The 20372-nt window shown below is 40.3% G+C and overlaps 1 protein-coding gene across 1 annotated transcript in view; it reads right to left on the bottom strand.

Moving 5' to 3' along the window:
* Window positions 1-15109, bottom strand: part of LOC104387815 (connector enhancer of kinase suppressor of ras 2-like) — a 192501-nt gene extending 177392 nt beyond the window's left edge. Inside the window, 1 exon segment of the mRNA XM_009996606.1 lies at window positions 15046-15109. Within this exon segment, the coding sequence (XP_009994908.1) occupies window positions 15046-15109 (64 nt within the window).
* Between the last annotated feature and the right edge of the window lie 5263 nt (window positions 15110-20372).

Here is a 20372-nt window from a genome sequence, read left to right on the forward strand (position 1 = left end):
AAGCAGTCCAAATGTGAACCAATGCAGCTGAAAAAAAAATGAGTAACACTGTAAGGCCACTAGGAAAGAAGAGCTTGCTGGAGCCAAGGAATTTCTGCTCGAATCAGTTGTGGGATTACAGCCAAGCTAAGCCTATAGGTGTCTGGAGCTGCACAGGAACAGACAAATGATCACCACAAGAGCTTTTTAGGCTCACAGAGCCAACATGGCTTTTGGCTCAGCAAGTCTACAAATCTTACCTGAACTCTTGCTACAAAGATAAGGAAGTGCTTTTGCCATGAGGGCACTTTAGTGCCACCAAACTCTGCCAATTTCTCAAGTTTGTTTGTTTCTAGACACAAAAATACACTAAACAGAACCCTTGTCTGGAAGCAGTCCCATTGATTCAAGTGGACTACTCAGTGCACATCACCTGTGAGTGAACAAAGTCGTTTTAATTATCTGAGATGAAAAATTGAAGTGGACTTTATATTTAATAAGGGAGAATTCCTTTTGTTTCTAAACTAGATGGGTTTTGTAAGCAGATTTTTATTTTTAAGCAATGCAGCATAAATCCATTAACAGCTGGACACAGTGATTCATAGTGAGAATGTACCAGTGATTTACAGTGGTAGGAGTGACAGGAGAATGAGGCATCATACCCTGTAAGTGGCTGTTATTTTCATATTTATTTAGTTATATATATATATATACTGTCATTACTAAAAAGTCCATTTAAGTGCTGCAAAGCAAAATCATCTAACCTATTGCATCCTTCAAAATAAATGAACTCTCAAAGCCAAGCACTTAACACTAGAAAAAGAAGACTGGCTAGTAAAATATTTCATTTTCTTAAAATTTGTTGTGGCACCACGTGATACAGGAAATTAATGTTTTTATACAATTTTCTGAGTTTTTAATCTAGCAGTGTTTCTTTAACAGAAGTAAATAGACTGTAGTATTTTAATGCTTTGGAATTCCAAGGGATTTGACACCCCCAAGTGTAATTTAAGCCTTTTTAAATGTAATAAATATTCGATTTAAAATATATTACAGAATATATAATAGCATAATTACTTAGGATTTCTTGCCCAGTGTCTGAGAAGTTTTCTGTTTCATATCAACTTTCCTTGTGGAAAAACTTCATGATACCAAGGAGGGTGTCTGCCCACACACTTTTTCTCTTATTCACATCTTCCTATTTTCCTCCCCATCCTTCTCAGCCTCAACTCAGTGCAAATCAAGGAGCTAATTTTCACACATCACTTTAAGTCTAATAAGGTTACATTGTTCAATACTGGCAGTTTTCACCCAAAGATTCTTTTCCAGCCACATATTTCTGCAGTGGCAACTTTCAGCTAAGTTCAATGGACACTGATCTCAAACTGCTATGCAGGACTTCAAATTTCTTCCTCACTGACCTGTTTAAAATAATTAGCTGTTTCCTTCTGCTGAACTGACAGCTACCTGAGGAGCAGCAGGCATCCTCAACGTTAATAATGCTATGCAGCCCAAGGCTTTTCTTCTGAAATTACTAGCATAAAGAAGACTGCAGCAAGTCATATTTGTTGAATAAATTCTGAAGATGTTTCAGCTTAACAGAATCAAAGGTGAAATCAAAATACACCAAAGAAAGGAACAGAGAATTAATATTATATTTTCCCATAGGCTCTGGCTCACAGAGTACTTGGCTTGTGAGGAGTTGGGGATTTTATTTCCATATATGATTCCCAGTTAATCATGGTTAATTCCTGGTTAATTCCTTGTTAATACGTTTTTCTTGGTCATGACTTGGCATGTGACCTATCAAAACTACCTGTAGGGGTCGTTTGGCCTTACAGAAGAAGAAGGTTCTCCATCATGGTTTGGGGATAACCCAACAGTCTCATCAGGTGAAAAATCACCAGAGGTATAGGACTGAATCAGCAGTTACTGTGTTCATGCTGCACACATTTGTAGGAAGAGTTAGTCCCCCCAGCAACACAGGTGGCTCTCTGAGTGCCTAAGGAGTGGAAATTCACAGGAGTGACTCTCTACAAGCTACAGGGGCTGTACATTATGTCCCGTATCCACTTCCACCTTCTCAAGACCCACCCGAGCATCTGCACCAGCCTGAACCCACACGTTCCTACTGAGCACACCCCTGCCAGCCTTGCCCTTGCAGTGTCATGTGCATCCACACACGTGGAAGAGAGACAATTTACCACATACCAATCATCAAACATTTTCTAAAAACTAGTTTGAATAGTAGACGTGGAAGTTATTTTCTACTTTGAACATGTTTCAAAATCAGTAAACTCAGTCACTTAAGGAGCACTGGCTGTGTGTCTGGAGAGCTCTGTGGCACAGCTGGGACAGCAAGGAGCTTTATTCAAGAGGAAAGCACATAGAACAGTTCTCCTGAAGACCTCTGTTCCATCATTTAAAAAGACATCTTTGTTGTATTTCTATAACAGTTAGCTAATGATTCCCAACCCATATGCTTGTACCAGCTGTCTGAACCTTCACAGGCCCACTCGTATTTATTCCTTCAGATGAACCATTTAATATTACTAGTCAAGACCATTATTTTAATTTATCTCTCTTCAAAATCCCAACACAGCAAATATGATGAATAATTTTTCCCCTTAATTAAAGGGCTACAAGTGAACCAAGAAATGCTTCAGTTGTGAAGTTGTGATTTCCTCAATGAAGCCACTGCTAGCCAGGAGCAGTTTCCCTGCACTGTGGAGCAATGATTGTGATTTTAAAGTGCAGGCACCCAAAATGAAACTTAGATGTGCTACAGATGCTAAGAGTAATATCTGCCATTTGTCTGCATTTCACTGTGTCTCCCTGTCACTATTAGGAGTTCTTGCTCTTGAAATACTTATTACCCGTGAAGCTCAGGACCTTCATCTGCATCACACTTGGTTTGAACTTCTCATATCTCTTGCACTCCCTAACAACTCTGCCTGTCACTCTGGGCATTCTTTTTAGCAAGCCTTGAATCATCCAACAGCAGAGTTTTGAGCTTAAATACTGCTACATGGGAGACACCAGAGCCTAAAAGAAAGTTAATAGTCCACAAGGTGTATGGTTGCCATTGCTCCTTGCTAGTCAATATTGCCTTGTCCAAGTCACCTGATCTAAAAAAAGAAAGGGCAGCAGGATGTTGATAATGAACCTACATTTCCTTCGTGCCTTTCATCTCAGAAGTTTTAACCTCTGTTTTAAAAGCTGTGCAAGGACAGTGTTACCCTTAACTGCTTTGCCAGCTGTGGACTGAAGTGTGAATGCTCTTTAGAACTAAAGTGCACCATGCAATACAAACAGTGAGGACAGTTGCTACCTACCTTCTAGCTTTCCATAGGAGTGGATGAGGGTTCAGGTTTTAACACTGATTTTCCAAGCATTTTGACTGCTCTCTATCAGCTCAGTCTGCTGGAACCTCAGTTTAGATCACATTGGCACACATATTCAAGATAAAAATGGGAATGCCACCATGATGACTTGGTTTGATCCAGTCACACCTACATTTGCCCATAACCACGCTAGACCACTGTGTCTTCTTTCAATGGACTTCTAGGCAGGGTTTTTTTTCAACTCCTGTTAGTATCCTCCTTGTCTGTAGCATGTATTGATTTTTAGAGTCAAACCAATGAGCTAAATCACAGGAGTGGGAAGCAGAAACTGCACAGAGGCAGGATGGAAGATAATTAACATCGGAAGTGAGCACGGCTTTAATAAACGCTGCCTCTCTGCCGGTCGCTGGCTGGTTCTATCAACTCCTGGTAGATCACTATAGATTTTAAATTAAAAACAAGAATATATCAGTGCATGGCTCTACTGTGATCTAAAGTGTCCCTCAAGAATATTTCCTAATTCTACTGCTTGATCAGTTTTATGACCTTACACAGGACAGCCAGTCTGCAAGATGTACTGACACCTCCATCTCCAGAACGCTGTGCTGTGCTGATGGATTTATTTTGACATAGTTGTCTCTCCTTCCTTCCTGGACTGACCTGTGGGCCAGGTTCCTCTGTATGGAAAGTCCACAAATATGAGCTCAACTTCAGTTAGCTTTAGGATAACTACTGCAGAAAGCTTGATCACAAAAAATGCTCTTATTCTGTTGCACTGTGCAAGTGGTATGGACAGTCATTGGGACTGAAAGCAACACAGATGATAATGCATCCATAGTCTAGAAATAGTATTCAATTTCTAATATTTGAATAAAAATCTCACATAATGCCTTTTTCCTAAGATTCAAACTCTGCTGTACTTCTTGGATGTAACTGGGCAACCTTGTTTATGTTTAATTCTCCAAAGAATAACAGTTCCTATTTCAAAATGTAATTTTTTAGAGTAAGAAGCTGTCCAATATTTTAACAGGTACAGAAAATGGTTCTTTTTGTAAATTTATTTTTTATAAGTTTTCTGTGTTTATTCTCTACACCAAAACTAAAAAAATGTAAATCCTGTTATAATTTAGGGAATGCTTAGTCATGGAGCTTCATCATCATATTTTGGGGATGCTAACTGTGGAGTAAGGAAAGCCAAAAGAATTCCTGATGGGCTGACACAAAATTCATTCTAGTATATCTTGAACTGCTACAGAATTCTAATAATTATCCTAGTGATTTATGTAATTTATTTATTTTTTTTTACATAACTATGGCCTTATTTTGATCATCTTCATGAGACTTTGTTAACAGCATGAAGAGAGCAGTCCTTGGAGTGGCTTGCACAGAAAATGTGCTCAAGCTTGCATGGATTCTCACCAGGCTTAACCACAGCTGCAGTTTATTTGCTTCTGCTCTTTCACCATTGTTGTTTGCTTCATTATGAGAACAAACACAGACAGTTCCAGGATGGCATTAACAAGGCTTAACAGTGGGCTAGAAGATTTACTGTTGCTGGTGACGTTGTCCTTTTATGTGACAGATCACCAGTTTGCAAGCAAAAAGCTGCAAGATTGTCTATCATTTCCCCTTGAAAGGTGGGATGTTAATGAGATGTGAAAGGATAAATGTTATGAGAACGTCAGCCATTCAAATCAAGTATGATATCAGATGGTAAAAGATTAAAAAAGAAGCACTGGGGTGAAAGCATTTTGTATGCCCTGCAATGAGCAGGCCAGGCTGGCATTGCACAGAAGGACCAGACATCTTTGGTTCACATGGAATTTCTTCCTGAACCTATGACATGGAAGCTGGAGACCTATCAAAGGCATGAATAAGATACTTAAATACCTTTGAAAACCAATGCCTTGGAAAACAATGCCAAGGGTTATGTGGAATGAATCCGTTCCAAATGCCACATTTCTTCATTTATCAACATCTTTCATTGAAGAAGTTATTCATTTTAAAACATATGGAAATATACCAAATCTTTTCAGAATGAAGCATGCTATTTTGGCACTAAAAGACCATAAAGGAGACCTAATTGATTAAGTACCTACAGAACTACCTTTAAAGACACAAAAATGATGGAACTTCTTGGTGGAGAGAACACGCAAAGAGCAGCCCCCAATAAACAAGGAATAGGGAATCTCTTTTCCTCATTCTAAGTGATACTGATGGCTTTTGGAATTATTCAGAGATTGAATTAAAACACTTTCATTGAATGATCATTTGAGCAATTTGGTTTCTTGTTACAGTGTTTCCTCCTTGCTGATATGCAAATAAAGGTTTCTGCTGCTACACAAAAGCTATTGATAATTTACTCTGAGAATTATCAGATGAATAAGAAATAGCTAATAAGAAGCCCCAGTGTGTCATTCTTTCAATTGGTTTCCTTAGCGCAATCTCTAGTGTTTATAAGTTCAAAGTCTCAAAAAGTGTTTTCCTCCATTTTCTCAAGTAAATTATAATTATGTTTGCCTCCATTTTTTAAAGTAAATTATAATTATTTAAACGTATCCTTTAACTGTATCTGCCTTTTTATTCCCTATGTGGAAATTCCCTGTCTCTATTTATTGTTATAATTTCTCTGTTTTATTACTTAGATAATTATTTGTTGCATTTTTGATGGATTATTCATTAGCTTTCATCATTCTCCCAGGTTTATTTTAGAGCTACTGCACTAAGTGGATCCATTGTTTTTAATATGACATTTAAGTAGTGAATATTCTAAACTTCTCTGTTAGTTCTGAACTTCTCTTATATTACTCTGCCTGTTTTCTCCAACTACATGATTCCAATGCAAGTTTCAAAGTGTTTTTTCTCTGCTTTGAATGTCTTTTTCCTCTGTAAACCATAAAGTTGTTTTCTCTATAACTAAGGAAAATTCTGGGTGTGGCTTGGCAATGAAAAATTAACATCTCTTGACAATGGGCAATTAAAATCCCTCTTTGGTGTTCTGTAATTTAGGACATTTTAGCTGAGTGATCAATAACAGATGCCTACATATGTCTTGCCTGTTTTTAGGAATGTGCCCACTCCAGCACATTCCTGCCTGGTACATTTTCTTATCCATTGCAAAGAATGTCACAAACAGCTAGCACTGCTGAGCCATCTTCCCAGGTGGCTTCCAAAGAAGAACATTCCATGCTCTGAAAGAGAAGTTTGAAGTATCCTTGCTATTCACAACAGATTTTAATGTAAGAATCAATGAAACATCAGTAGATGCCCTGTTCCAGCTGCACGTTAAAGCTACCAGAGGTCATGCTTGGGCTCTTCAGGCAGGTGATTTTCAACCTCCTCTAATTCCTCTGGGACTGTTGAAATGGTAGCCCCTTATTTATTAAACAATTTTCTGACTGAAGTGCACACGATTGCAACACATAGAAGCACTCCCAGCTCACCAAGCTTAAAACAAACCTTGCTGATTTCTGCCACTTGGTTTCTGTTGTTTGTCATGGTTACTTTGGACACAGGTTTTTATTTTGAAAAGTAGAAATATTGGCATGTCAGGACAGCCAACATGGCAGAGCAGCTGAGCCTTCTGTTGTTTAGCCTGTCACCTGAAGTCTGTCCTACAGGATGGGAAAAACTCCCACGCAGGACCCACATGGAACAGAGAACACTGGGATACTGGAAAAAGAATTTCTCATCCCCACATTGGTTCTTCCACTCTCTTCACCCATTGCTCTGCCTTTGTTATTTCCTCCTTGGTTTGGAATGCAGGTCACCTCCGCATCTCTGCAAGTCTCTCTATGATATATAAGGCCAGGGCTAGAATTGTTTTAAGATGACATGAACAAATTCCTTCACAATCTGGTGCTTGCTCTACATCTGCTTATGAAAAAGGCAAGAAACACTGTGCTAGAGAATCATATGAATAAACAAAGAGGAGAGAGACAAAAAGAGAACAGGGGAAGCTGGTGGAGAGGGAGAGAAAACCGTGACACGCTCTGCATTCAAGCAGTAATTGCTGTCTTTGCCATGTCAGGCTGATGACACTCCTGTCTGTCTGCACTCAAACACAGGTAGTTTCCATCTAAGCCAAAAAGCAGATGCAAAAAGCAAAATTCATCCTTTCTCTAGCTGTAGTAGTTTCAATACAGGTAGAGAAGACAGTTTCTGCCTTAACAACTCCTGAAATCCATAGTGTTTTTCTGGGCTTTGTATGTTGTCTAAAAAGAAAAAGGTGGACACATTTATAGGGAATAAAGCTGGAGGTATTTTGTAAAACTACTGTCTGTTACATTTTTATTTTAATGATGTCTCTGATGTTATAACAAAAATGCACCACAGCCTTTTCATAATTTATTTTACTGGAAAAGAGCTGGTGAAGAATTTGAATGGGAAAACCCAAACATTTCATTGTTCATGAATCCTTCAGAGTGCATCACTGCAGAAGGTCAACAAGGACACTTGTTGGGAGCCATCTGAGTATGAGTTAATCAGAAATAATTTCATTTTGATTTATCACTAGAGCTCTTCACAACTACAACCTTGTAATCTTTTCCTCTCTCTGAACACTATAATGACAACTCACGAAGCTCCATCTTTCCAGCTTTGCTGTCCTCTCTACAGTGGCATCAGGGAAGAGGGGAAAGGTTCATGTTTAGTAAAAACTGAACCACAAAAGTAGCCTTGAGAAGATATCCACAACATTAGTCTGTGGGGAGAGGATTCTGTGTGATATTGCTGAGCAATAATCTGTACTGTTGTAATACTTATTGAGTGCAATGCTGCATTGAATATCAACAGTGTCTCCAATTTCACCAGCAGAACTGCAGCCCCTGTTCCTGTCAGCAAGGCAGGACAGCTGTTCTCAGGAAGAACGGCATTAAAAAGGAAAAGTAATTTCCTTTTTAGCTTTTAAACCTTTGTAGTTGATAAAACAATTTTACAAAACACCTCAGGACAAACAGTAACATACTTTTGACTTCCCTGGCATATTGCAAGCATTGTCATAACCACCCATTTTTGCCTTCATTACAAACACAAATGCAAGACATTAAATCTGTCCTGCATGGAAATTTCATGAGGTAGGAATATGGTTATACTTAGGCACATAGAGCATCCATCTGACCCACAGTGAAGGAGATTGTGTTGAGGACAGACTCAGAAAGCAGGCAGCTGCCTTCCCCCTGGGTTTGAGACACAGGAACTGGAACAGAACTTGGCCTGATGCTCCAGCATCTAGAGAGTGTCTCTCTGGCATGCACTGAAATGCTGTTCTTCACTTATTTTTTTCTGCAAAGTGTCAAGTTTCTAAAACTGCTTTCCAACTTAGGGAGCCAGAAATGCTGCAATGCTGAGATGTTCTGCTGTTCTTTTCTAAGGAATATACATTTTATAAACTTGTAATAGTATGGAGTGTTGCACACAGAGTTCTCAGTGTTATGGTCCATGTGTTGGTGTCATTCCTGACAAAGCAAGGGAAAATTTAGAATCCAGAGTTAGTGGGGCAAAAAATTGCTGTCAGGATTATGTCTGGAAAGAAACCAGGAAAGGATCTTATTGGTCAGGAAGATCCAGTATCTGCAGTTTCTTGACATATAGTGGCTTATTTCATGTGATCTGAAGCTTCATCCCTGGGACCAAATTTATTCTGAATTTTGCTTCCTAATATGAGAACTGTGAAATCCTGGAGATCTGGAGGAGGTTGATCTCTTCTGGATTTCCACTGCTGCTCTGTTCTCCCCATCATGATTAGAATTTAAAGTTGGGGATTTTGCATGATGTGTCTTAAGAACATATGATAAAGTCAGAAGACACAGCAATGTATGACCATTGTATCTGGCTGCCTATATTAAGGTTCAAGACAATAACATTAATTTCTTTATATGATGACTCAGGAGATTAGTTGGGCTTGATAAATGAGTCTTGAGAGATATCCACTGAGCTCTGACTTTTCTCTGCAAGTAGAATTATATCTGTCTAAATGGTCTGAATGTATCTGCTTTATAGATAGGGAAATTTGTGAATACATCCCTAAACCTCCAGATAATAAATGGAGACCATTAAATTGCTCTATGTTGCTGAAATCTTTTATGGAGATACTGCTAATCCAGTCAGTTCTTGGAAGAGACTTACACCAGTTTCTGATAGGTGATCACAAAAGCATGACATGTTTGCCAGGTCTTCTTGCTAGTAACTTCTACAAATGCTAATTCTTAGTGTTATGCAAACATTTTGGAAGAAAATTGGAATTAAAAAGAATTTAAAGAAGATCCAGACAATTGAAGATAAATTTAAAAATTAAAGAGAAAGTAAAAAATTAAAGGAAAGAAAGTAAAGAAAATTCCATTGTATCCTCATACCATATTTACCCATCATGAGAGAGCAACTCACCTATGCTAACTTCCTTTCCAAGAGACAGTGAGCTGAGATCCTAAACTTTTTGCTTATACTTCGTGTGTGAATTTTTCATATTCTCTCCTAACCAAGCTGTAGCCACCTCCCTAATCCAACCTTCCCATTGACATGAGTTCTCAGTATAACTGAAATGCAGATTCATTCCAGGCATCTACCTCTGCCTGCAGCTAGGATAGCCTTCTCACCCAGCCATCCTGGAAAATATAAATCAAGAAGTCTCCACAAGGAAACTAGAGCTATAATCCCTTTGGGACCATTTGTTTCACATATTTAAAAGATGAGGGTCATACACTTGGAAGAAAGAATTCCAAGATCTTGTCTGAGTTGGCAGCAGCCTTGAGAAGACGGGCCATTCTGCTGTGGACAGGCTGGGCACATAAACCATTCCAGAGAGGTGTTTGTCTGAGCTCTTCTTAATAGTCTTTGAAACTTCCTACGAAGGAAACGGCCAAACCTGCCCAGCCAGGTTATCCCAACATGTAGCTGTACCTAACACTGGGAACCTGCTTCTTGAATCTGATCTTTACCACTTCCACTGCAAGCCTCTGAGGTGTGCTGTGCTGAGCCTTTCAAAACACACTGCTTACAACATTCAGCAGAGCAGCTGTTGCCAAATGTTATTGCTAAAAAGTCTGACAGTCTGAAACTTGTCAGAGGCATCAGAAAGGAATTGCAGATGATTCTGATTCAGGGATTTCCTAATGACAGCTGGAAATGTGGTGCTGGTGGAACACAGTGATCCAAGAGGAGCCCCAACAGTCAGTTCTTTGTTTCAGGGTTGAAATTGGTGAGAGTAGAAGGAAGATGATGAAACCTTTACTTTAGAACTGCTTGAGCGTGCAGTGCTAATTATGAGGGCATCTCTATTTGTGGCTTTCAGTTCTTTTCCAAACATATTTGTCTTCAGCAAGAACTGAAAAGCTGTTCTAAACCCTACATTTTTCTAAATAAGAGATGACCCGGGTTCTCTCCTCCAGTTTCAAATTGCATCTTGTGAAGTCGAGTTCTTGCATGATGTGTTTCTGAGGTCATGAGCAAGCCCCGGATCACCCAGCTCAGCACCTAGAAGGCTGCTTCTGCAACTGATCATCATATTTAGCTGTGTCTCCAGTTCACTCTAAGATTTTATATATTGTGTTCTGTAAGGAGAGGAGACTCCCTGGCTACGCCATACAGCCCAGGTAGTGATCTAATGAAAAGCAAAAGGAGCCTGAGAAGGGGTTTGCCAGAGCCCTGCGTGACAGGAATGCTAACAAGTCCACTCACGTCATCAGCTTCCCTGCTCCCAGCTCCCCCCTCCCTCCCTTCCTTTCTCTTTTATAAGCCAGCTTGAAATCAGGGAATTACATGCTAAGGAAAACCCTTCAGCCAAACATATAATTATTCTGCACATGATCAGTGCAGCACAGTTAATCAGTTTACCAACTGAATTCATTTTTATTTTTGCGTGTCTGCGTCTCCTGTTGGGAGTGGAGAAATTCTAGGTTTGAAGGGGAGAAACGGGTTGCAGTTGTGAAAGGAGTATCTGAAGCTGAGCATTCATTAGGAGAGAAGCCTCCACTGCAGGCTCTTTCGTCAGACAAACCTCCCTGTCACTCCCCAAGACTTTGAATCCCTGACTCCATGTGGAGTTATTACTTACAGGTACTTAAGAAATAACTGTCTTCCTATTTTAATGTTCAGCTGTTTAATAGCATTCCATTCTCTGAAAGTCATGGCTCTATTTCATTGCATCCTATTTAATTACATTTCACTGGGTTGTTTTGACAAGTCATTATTTGTTTGGACAGGGGTGTCACATCACTGTAAATGAGTTCATGTTTTAAATGACCTACTTGTAAACAGCTTCACTTAGGAAGTACAAAATCTCACACACTGTTATTTGTAAAAGTACAAAGAATACCTTTTGGATTCTATTTACAATGAAAATACAAGCTATGATGCTTTTAATTCATTTTAAGTGCAAATAAGTCAGGAGTAAGACACTACACCTCCCCCCTGCCCCTGCCAAGTCTCCAGGTAGAAGCATTATGAATATTGAAGTATAGTTTGTCACTTACTCATGTTAATATGTTCAAATTAACCAAAGGAAAAGATGACCAAGTTTGAAAACTACTCTGATTCTTCATGTGCTTGCAAGTTTTATGGGTAATATTTGTTTTCCAACAGTTCCACAATGGAATTTGACCAAGGAAAAGTTCTTCCTCTTCAAGCACCTTTTGGGTCCATAGTGCATATCCCCAGAAAACATTTTCTTATGGAAGAAATGGGTACACACCAGGAGAAATAGTTGCTTGTTTTCTGAAGTGAAAACTACTCAGAGAAATCTCAATTTTTGGGAAATTGGGGGAAAAAAAAAAAAAAGAACAGTGAGTGAAATCTGTTGTTAAAAATATCTTCACAATTAATGTGTTCTGCTCCTTCGAACATTTTCCTTCCAAGCACAGTGCTTCCTGCTATGCATTTGCTAAACTTTACAAAATATTTCTCTGTCAAGACAATTTCTTTAACCCAAAAGTATGTAGAGTCTTAACTTCTAGATCCTCTGTAAGCCTCAAAAATCAATTTCTAAAGACCTGTGTGGCCTTTTCAGGTTGTCCACGCCATCAGAGGCAGTTCCCAAGTTGAATTCCAGTTGAATGCATTCCCAGAAAGGAACTGTGGATAGATACAAGATGCCACCTTGTCATAAAAATGTTCCTTAAAGCTTAGCAATTTTTACTTTCTTGGCAAGTAACATTTCCCTAAGGAAAGGAACAGAAGGGTGTCCCCTCTCGGTTGGGGCTTATGCTACAACTTCTGATAACAGCACCCTGGAACCAGGACACTTGCTGGGTAGCCAGGTCTCAAACTATTCACATCATTTTTGTGCCTTTCTTCCAGCTTCTCTTCAACTATTTCGTGTTGCTGCTACTTACTGCTGGTTAATTTCAAAACCTGTATTTGGCTAACAGTTTTTAGAAGTTAGGAAAGTGTAATCAATTATAAATTCAAGTAAAAAAAGATGTATTACCATAATTTCCCTCTGAAATATGTTATAATGTACAACCTTACAAAGAAAGCTGATTGACTGCATATTTTTAAGCCAAAAAAAGGTCTATTACACTTACAGTATTTGTTCCATTGTTGATTAACACTTTGCTTTCTATAGCAAAGATACTATTCCACATTCACAGTGGGGTAATTATTCTAAAATGCCTTTACTAGATCTTTTAATGCTGCCAAAGTGTGCTGTTAAGCACAGAACACACCTGTAAAAGCTGCATCTTCCCTTGAATATCTCTACAATTCAGACCCCTCTAAAACACTAGTAGCTGTTCAGCAGAATAACTGCAGCTACAGGAGCTGATGTACCAAATACCTGTGAGTTACAGGTAAACAGTGGCCACAATTGGGCAATTTTTGTAAAGTAAGGGCTTCACAAGGAGTTTTAAACTAATTCTGGTATGGTTCCATTTGTGTGTGCCAGGGCTTTCCTTGCAGTATGCATTTCTAAATACCAGGATAAAAAAGGGGCTTCTAATATTAGCATGGCAAAAATGAACAAATGTGCAACTTTCTGTAGCACTCCTGTTACCAAGGCAAATACCTTTCTTATGAATGCTTCAGTGTTCATTGCATTGTAGCTATTTATGCTTAAGCCCAGAGGCACACAACTGGCAATACTGTCTACTCCAAACATCCCTCTGGATGCTGGATGCAGTCATTGTAGAGAAATGTAGCTCTCAGGCAACTCCATACATTCAAAAACCTTTTGCTTGTATGACCTTCTTGCTTCCCAGGGCATGTCCTGCACATGTTATGGATTAATGTTATCCAAGATGTCATTAGCAAATGGAGAAAAAAGTAGCAGGAAGTATTTTTAAATTTAGCAACACATTTTATTATACACACTGTGACATTTCATTCACACGAGGATTCAAGTCATGAGTTAAAATAGCAAAATTAAAAAAAAAAACAACAACAAACTTTTAAAATCTTTTATGTTCTGGAAATAAAGGTGTAGATCAGAAAAGTCTACTCTGCACGTATGTTGAGAACTGATTTTAAGTACTGACATTGGAGTATGGGAATCAGTCCTGGATCTAAAGGTTTCAGAATCCATCCCAATGACCTGCTTAAGATCTCCTAATTAACCTGAGCTCACAAAAACCTCAGAAAGAAACTACACATGTTCCCTTAGATGCCACTAGCTTCCCTGCACTGTGTGCTCTTAAAAGAATAGTTTGCTCATCATTGTAATGTGTCTGAGGAGCACCTACACAGCCCAGTTGCAGCGACGGATGGAGACGTAGCTCAGCAAAATGGGATCAAACCATTCCCTTATAAGTGATAACACTTGGAAAGCTGTAAGGATATGATAGTGGGCAGCGAATTCAACCCTTCAGTAAGTTCAGAAACCACATTATGGAAATTATTTCCACCAAGCAAGGTGCAAACAAAATTTGCACCTCTTCTCCTTATATAACGGAGATCCCTTGTAGCAGAGATGATTTGTCTCCCAGACAGACAGCTCATCAGGAGCCAAGCACAGCACCACTAAGGCATCCTTCTCTGGAAATGCGTTTTCCCCCACGCTGGAGAAATTTAAAACACTCCTCATCACGAGCAAATTCTTCAGCCTCCCTCCCATCCAGCTCAATCTGTTTGCAGCAGAGCCGAGCATCATCAGGCAAAACATGTCACAGCTTCAGGCTGTGTTGGGCAACTGCGAATGTGCAGGGAAATCATCCTGCCTGTCAAGTTGTGGGGAAGAGTTTCCCCAGCGCCGCGGTGCTCAGCCCCGCACCCCCCGCGGGCTCGGCAGGGCCGGGGGGTGCTGGGCACAAGGGCAGCACCAGCAGGAGCCTGGACAGAGCAGGACGTGTCACCAAAGGAGCAGAATTCCTCAGTCCTGTCACGGGCACCTTATGCTCCTTGTGGTACCCTAAACTACACACAAGTGCTGCGCAGCCACTGCATCAGATCACCTGATACGAGCCAAACAGACCTAATCAGGGCAAATTGAAAGCAAGCAAACATCCTAACGTGACACTGTGCAGTGCACAACGGAGCCATGAGGCACAATCACTTTATGCCTGCAGTTCCCAACAAACGCATTTGATCCCTCCTCGGCTCTCGGCAGAAATTCCAACAACATGCTGCACAGCTTAAACAGCCTCTCTCTTCAGTCCTGTCTCATAAACTACTGTGCAAAGCAGCAGATGCAATATTAAAACTGAATAAACTCTTTCCTAAACAAAGCATACAAGAGCAGATATGTAAATTGCCAGAACCCAAAGTACAGACAATGCATGGCAATAAACGATCATACCTTTCATCCAATCCACTACTTGCTTGGGCGTCCACTTGCTAATAGGTTCCATAACGAGAGCCATCACCAGATCACTTTATCATTCACACCAAAATCAGAAAAAGGAGAGGAAAAAACACAACGTATCAGAGCATGGCTGGGCTAAGAGAGCTGTAGGATTTTACAGTGCAGTCCAAAGAGAAGATGATGCTTTGTCCCTCCAGGTTTCTCCTGCACTGATTCAGTAATGTATAAAATTACACTGCTTGATCAGCTCTGGCACCTCCCCCACTGCACACAGCCTGCAACACACTGGAGCACAGAGCCAGGAAATGGTGCAGTACGTATAGACTTACTTACAAAAGCCTCTACCCACTGATCTACTTATTAGACTGGCACAAATATAAAATTATATTACACAGAGAGCAATTCACACTGGAGCTATTCCAGATGTGGAGTTTTATTCCAACAAGCTCTGGGATCTTCATCAGGGAAAATATCACTACTGTAACTTGATAGCAGATTGTCTTGGCTTCATTGTGAATATGCTGACTGTCACTCAGTTTAAAGAGGAGATGGAAATATCAGAATATCACTTGGCATCTGGCAAAATGCTGAGCATCTCCATCTTTACAATACAAAATATTGCTGGAGTCATACTATATAATCATGCAATTCAGAATGTCAAACACAGGATAAAAAGTCTTACCCAAGGAAAAAAAAACAAAGCACCAACAAAAAAAACTGTTGAAAGAAAACTCTTTATCCTGGCCACATTCAAAGCTAAGATATTTCCTCCTATGAGCTGCTCAGTTTCTAAGGAAAGAATGACAGCAGCAGAGTCAATTGTTGCTACTACAGCACTTTCATGTAGACAAGGGTACCAAGTGTGCTGATTCCAAGCACTGAGACCATCAGTCAACCTCTCCCTTTTGCAAGGGAGGGAAAAAAACGTTGTCAATATCCCTAATACTGCAGTTTTACTACCCTTTCAGAAGATGAAGGTAAAACATTTTAAGCAGATGTGCCCAACAGTGCTTTTTGGACCCTTTTGTGGCTCCCTGCACCTCAGGCAGCACGTGTTCTGCATCATGTGGTTGGAGGTGTGTGTGCTTGCTGTTTGATCCACTGAGCCACTCTCTGAGCCCCACTATTTGCTCCCTGGGGGGGAAAACTCAGATTCCAGAAAAAAAAAGACAGAACAAAGCAGTCCCACCTTTCTTTCCAGTCATATTTCATCTGTTCCTTTCTTTCCTGAGCTGCTCCAAGTTGCACCAGCACGTTAGTGACAGAAGATTATATTGTTCCCATGTCTCCATCACTCCACTAGAGCTGTGCTAATTTACCCAGGCAGAGACCTGTCTTCCCTTCTCCATATGGAAGAACAAAACATACACATGGAATATTTATGCCATGCTATTTCAGGGTTCTTGTAAAGTCTATATAGATAAGGATGCAAAGAGGCATCCTTTCCCCCCCCCGAAATGCCTCCAAAGAGATGTACCCTGCTCCCTTCAGCCATGCACTTGATCATTCTTTATTTTTCTTTTGCTTTGGGAAGTGGTGTGATTAGTATTCCATGATGTTTTTTGAGTGCTCAGAGAACAGATCTGCTTTACAAAAGGCTTCACATCAATTCTCCTCCAAGAAGGCTGTTTCCAGCTGAACAGCATGTGAGCTTCCTCTCTGAGTTTTGGGAGACCACTTTCAGTAGCTTTAGTTCTGTCTAAATAGCTGCTTAGAATGGACAAAAAAATTACAAATATTTCAAGGACAAAACACTTCTCTTTTTAGGCAATAGTGGAGTAGGATTGAGATCCTTGGGATATTTCTGTTAGCTCTTGGAACCTGTGCAAGGTGTTTGGTTTAAGGCTATGCTTCTGAAAATTATTTTCACAAAATGATCTCTGCTCTTAAATTATTTTAAGTTCAGTACAAGCATGGAAGAATTTTAAATAATAACTTAGTATTTGGACATGATTACATGAAATAACCTCCATTCATTATTATTTGGACTATTTCCCTAATTCCTATAATTTGACAGGCGTTCAGTCCTTTGTCCTTTTGTCTCACATTTCTTACCCGTGCTTGACTGAGCAGATCTTTCTGTTTACTTTGACACATTTTTGGAAGAGGAAGGAGGCTGAATTCAGAGCCCACAGAAGTCAGTGGGCATCATTCCATTCTTTTTAATTGTCCCTGGATGACAAAAGAAGCCCCAAATCATTATTTTGGAATCAGTACTTCCATTTTTCAGAATAAGAACCTTTAGAACTTTTTTATGTCCTGTTACAGAAGCTCCTCTCCACAAAGATGGTTTGCATTTTCATTTATTCCTACTGCTATTCACCACCATGGTGGAAGTTCAGGTAGTGATCGTAATTTGTCACTGAAGAATCTTGGTTATTTGATCATCTCCTGTGCTTTTGCTTTGTTGTCACTAGTTGCAGTTTGTCTGTGTTTTGGGATTCTCCAGCCTTTTGGACAGCAGCCTACTTTTTTGTGCTACTTCTTGGAATGAAATATTTAAAGCTGTTAAAAATGGTAACTCTGTTTCCCTCATTCCTGAGCAGATGATTTCTTGAGCCTCATTGCACAGATCCATGTGCACAGCTATGGTTTGTCACCCTTCACTCCAAACCCAGACCAACACTCCTGTGACTTATCTCATGTTCATTGTGGCAGCCCGTGGAAAACTGTAGCTGGGTGATGCCTCTGCTCCTTGCTTTGTTATTTCCAAAAAGACACATTTCTCATATGGGAAGAGCACAGAAGCATGGGAAGCCTTGCCTAGATGAAAAAGGAACCTGCAGCTGACCACAGCAATGGATAGAACCCAGCAAGAGCTGAGGCCAGATGGGGTCAAGATGCACCCAAACTACTTCTGCAACCCCAGTGCAGGTCAGTTCATGGCACTTGCTAACACAGGTTGCCCTGCCTGCCAGCTGAGGTAACGACTCTGCAGTGAGTACATGGAATAAGCCACCCACTGCACTGACCTGTGGTCCTTATTGCTGACATGCTTCTAACCATCTGCTGGTGCTAAAGAACCTGGTTTAGACATCGTCAGCTACAGGTCACTGCAGGAAAACCAAGTTTGGAAAGTCACTGAATAAGGAACTTCTTTAAAACACGAGAAAACCTGTGTAATCCCTAAAGCTATCCCATGTGTTTTCCTGTCCATTTACTGCAAGGCTTCTGCCCAGACCTGTCCCTCAGTGCACCTTGCATTCCTTCCTGATACTGACATAAAAGAAACAAAGCATTCCCATGATTATGTTTTTCTTCCAGGCTGAATACAGCAAATAAACAGAAAAAGAGATCAAGGAGCATCTTTCCCACCATTATTCTATCTAGGTCATGTAAATGAGAAATACTCTCTGACTGAAGTCTTCACAGGCATTAGAGCAGAGTAAGGCATTTGGAACAGAGAAAAGAACCAGACCTTTCACTATATGATGCAGTGATGTTCTCAAAGGCCTATGAAAAAATAATCTGGTAATTTCAGGCCATAATCACTGCTGTCATCTTTGACAGCAAAGGCCTAAGGCAGAATAGACTGGTTGAAGCGTTTCGAGCCCTTCCTTCTTCACAGCAATAATACTGGTAGTTCTGTAGCTTTTGACCACTGCCTGGTATCTCTGGGATTACTAATTAAACCATAATTCTCTGTGTTTTCATGGTCACCATGGGAGGCAGTTAAATGTTCTTCTCCTTTTCATGGCCAGTGATAACTTTCCAATTAATGATTATGCTTAAACCTCGCAACACAGTTAGTATAATTATTCAGGCAAGCACATATTTCTTGCAGTTTTCTTTTGGTAACAATTATTCTCATACTTTTTGATGAAGAAATAACTGTAAGTCCTTTACAAGTAGGTTAGTTTAAGAAGATCTCAACATTGTGTTTGATAGCCCTTATGGAAAACATAAGCATGCAGTTTCAGATTAAATAAGTAATGATTCCCCTGGAAAAGTGGTTCATAATGCTTTAACTTCAGCTATTCATAATTTATATTGTTAATGGAAATATAAGCAAAATCTCCAAGGAAATTGCTGTTGAACTCATGGTTATCATTGAAATTTGTTGTTGCTTTTTTGTTTGTTTGTTTGTTTTGGGGGTTTTTTGTTTTGTTTTGTTTTCATCATGTAATATTAGCATATTACACACCTGCTTTTTGTGGAAAAGGACTTTTAAGAAACCCAAAATGTAGCTGCTTTACTAGTTTTGATAAGCTGCTCTGAGGCAGGTTCTGCCTGATGCTCCTTTTACCCAATCTCTACTTTGCATCATAACCCTCGAGACTCTTGTGTTTCACACCTGGAGGGCAAGAAAACTGCCTGGGGAGAATTTGTATGAGCAGTAAGGTTTGTGCTACGAGGCACCCCCAGCTCACGTTTGTGATGGGGATCAACAGACATTTCTATTTCATTGTAAACCTTTGCCTTCCTTAGCCCTGCGTGTACAAGCTGAAGGGCTGCGGTTTGGCTGTCCTGAAGTTCAGAAGAGCGGGAGGAGCCTTCCCGTGCCTCCAGCAGCCCACCCGAGGCTGGGAGGGAGGGCTAAGACCAGACCCAGCTCCCAGGAAGTGTCACCAAGTGCTGCAGGGCAGACTGCTTTGGAAGTGACATCTCCAACAGGCTCCGCACGCCGGGAGCAGGCGTTGTACCCTCTCCGACACCCTCACCAGCTGCTGGGACGGCTTTCCGCCCTTCTGGAGCCTTTCTCCCTTTCTCCAAGCATCTCCCGAGCCGGTGTCCCCGTTCTGGGGGCAAGACCCCCGCATCAGCACCAACCCGCCTCTCAAATCTGTCTCCTTTCTCTCTGATCTCTTTCCAAACCGCCCCCAGGCTTGACAGGAACGCTCAGCGCGGCACCCAAAGCGTGACACGCGTCTCAGTGGCCCCTTCAGGCTGCGTTCTCATAGCTCCTCTTTTTGGCCCTCAAACCTTTGCATTTATGAATTATAAAATCTGAGCAGCTGCGAACTCCAGCTTCTTTTCAGAAAGCAAACTATTCGGATATTTAGCACTACGATATGTTTCATTCCATACATTTTTTTTCATGCTGTATTAATTGATACAACTTCTGTTAATATCTGCTAGTGATGCCAGGGAGGACATTCATTTGGCATCAAAGCACCCTTAACAAATGGTTTGGAAATCAGGGCTAACATCTCAAAACTGAAAGAAATATTCCTTTTTTTTTTTTTTTTTTTTTTCAGGGCTATAGAGAAATTATTTCCTCATCACTTGCTAAAAATGTCTTGACATTGCTGAGATGTTTTTCGTGCAGTGCTTTTATTCTTGGGGAATTTTAGCACTCACAAAACCTCCTGTGCTGACAT

This window comes from Chaetura pelagica, unplaced genomic scaffold, assembly GCF_000747805.2.
Source record: "Chaetura pelagica isolate M959 unplaced genomic scaffold, ChaPel_1.0 scaffold103, whole genome shotgun sequence".
NCBI lineage: Eukaryota > Metazoa > Chordata > Aves > Apodiformes > Apodidae > Chaetura > Chaetura pelagica.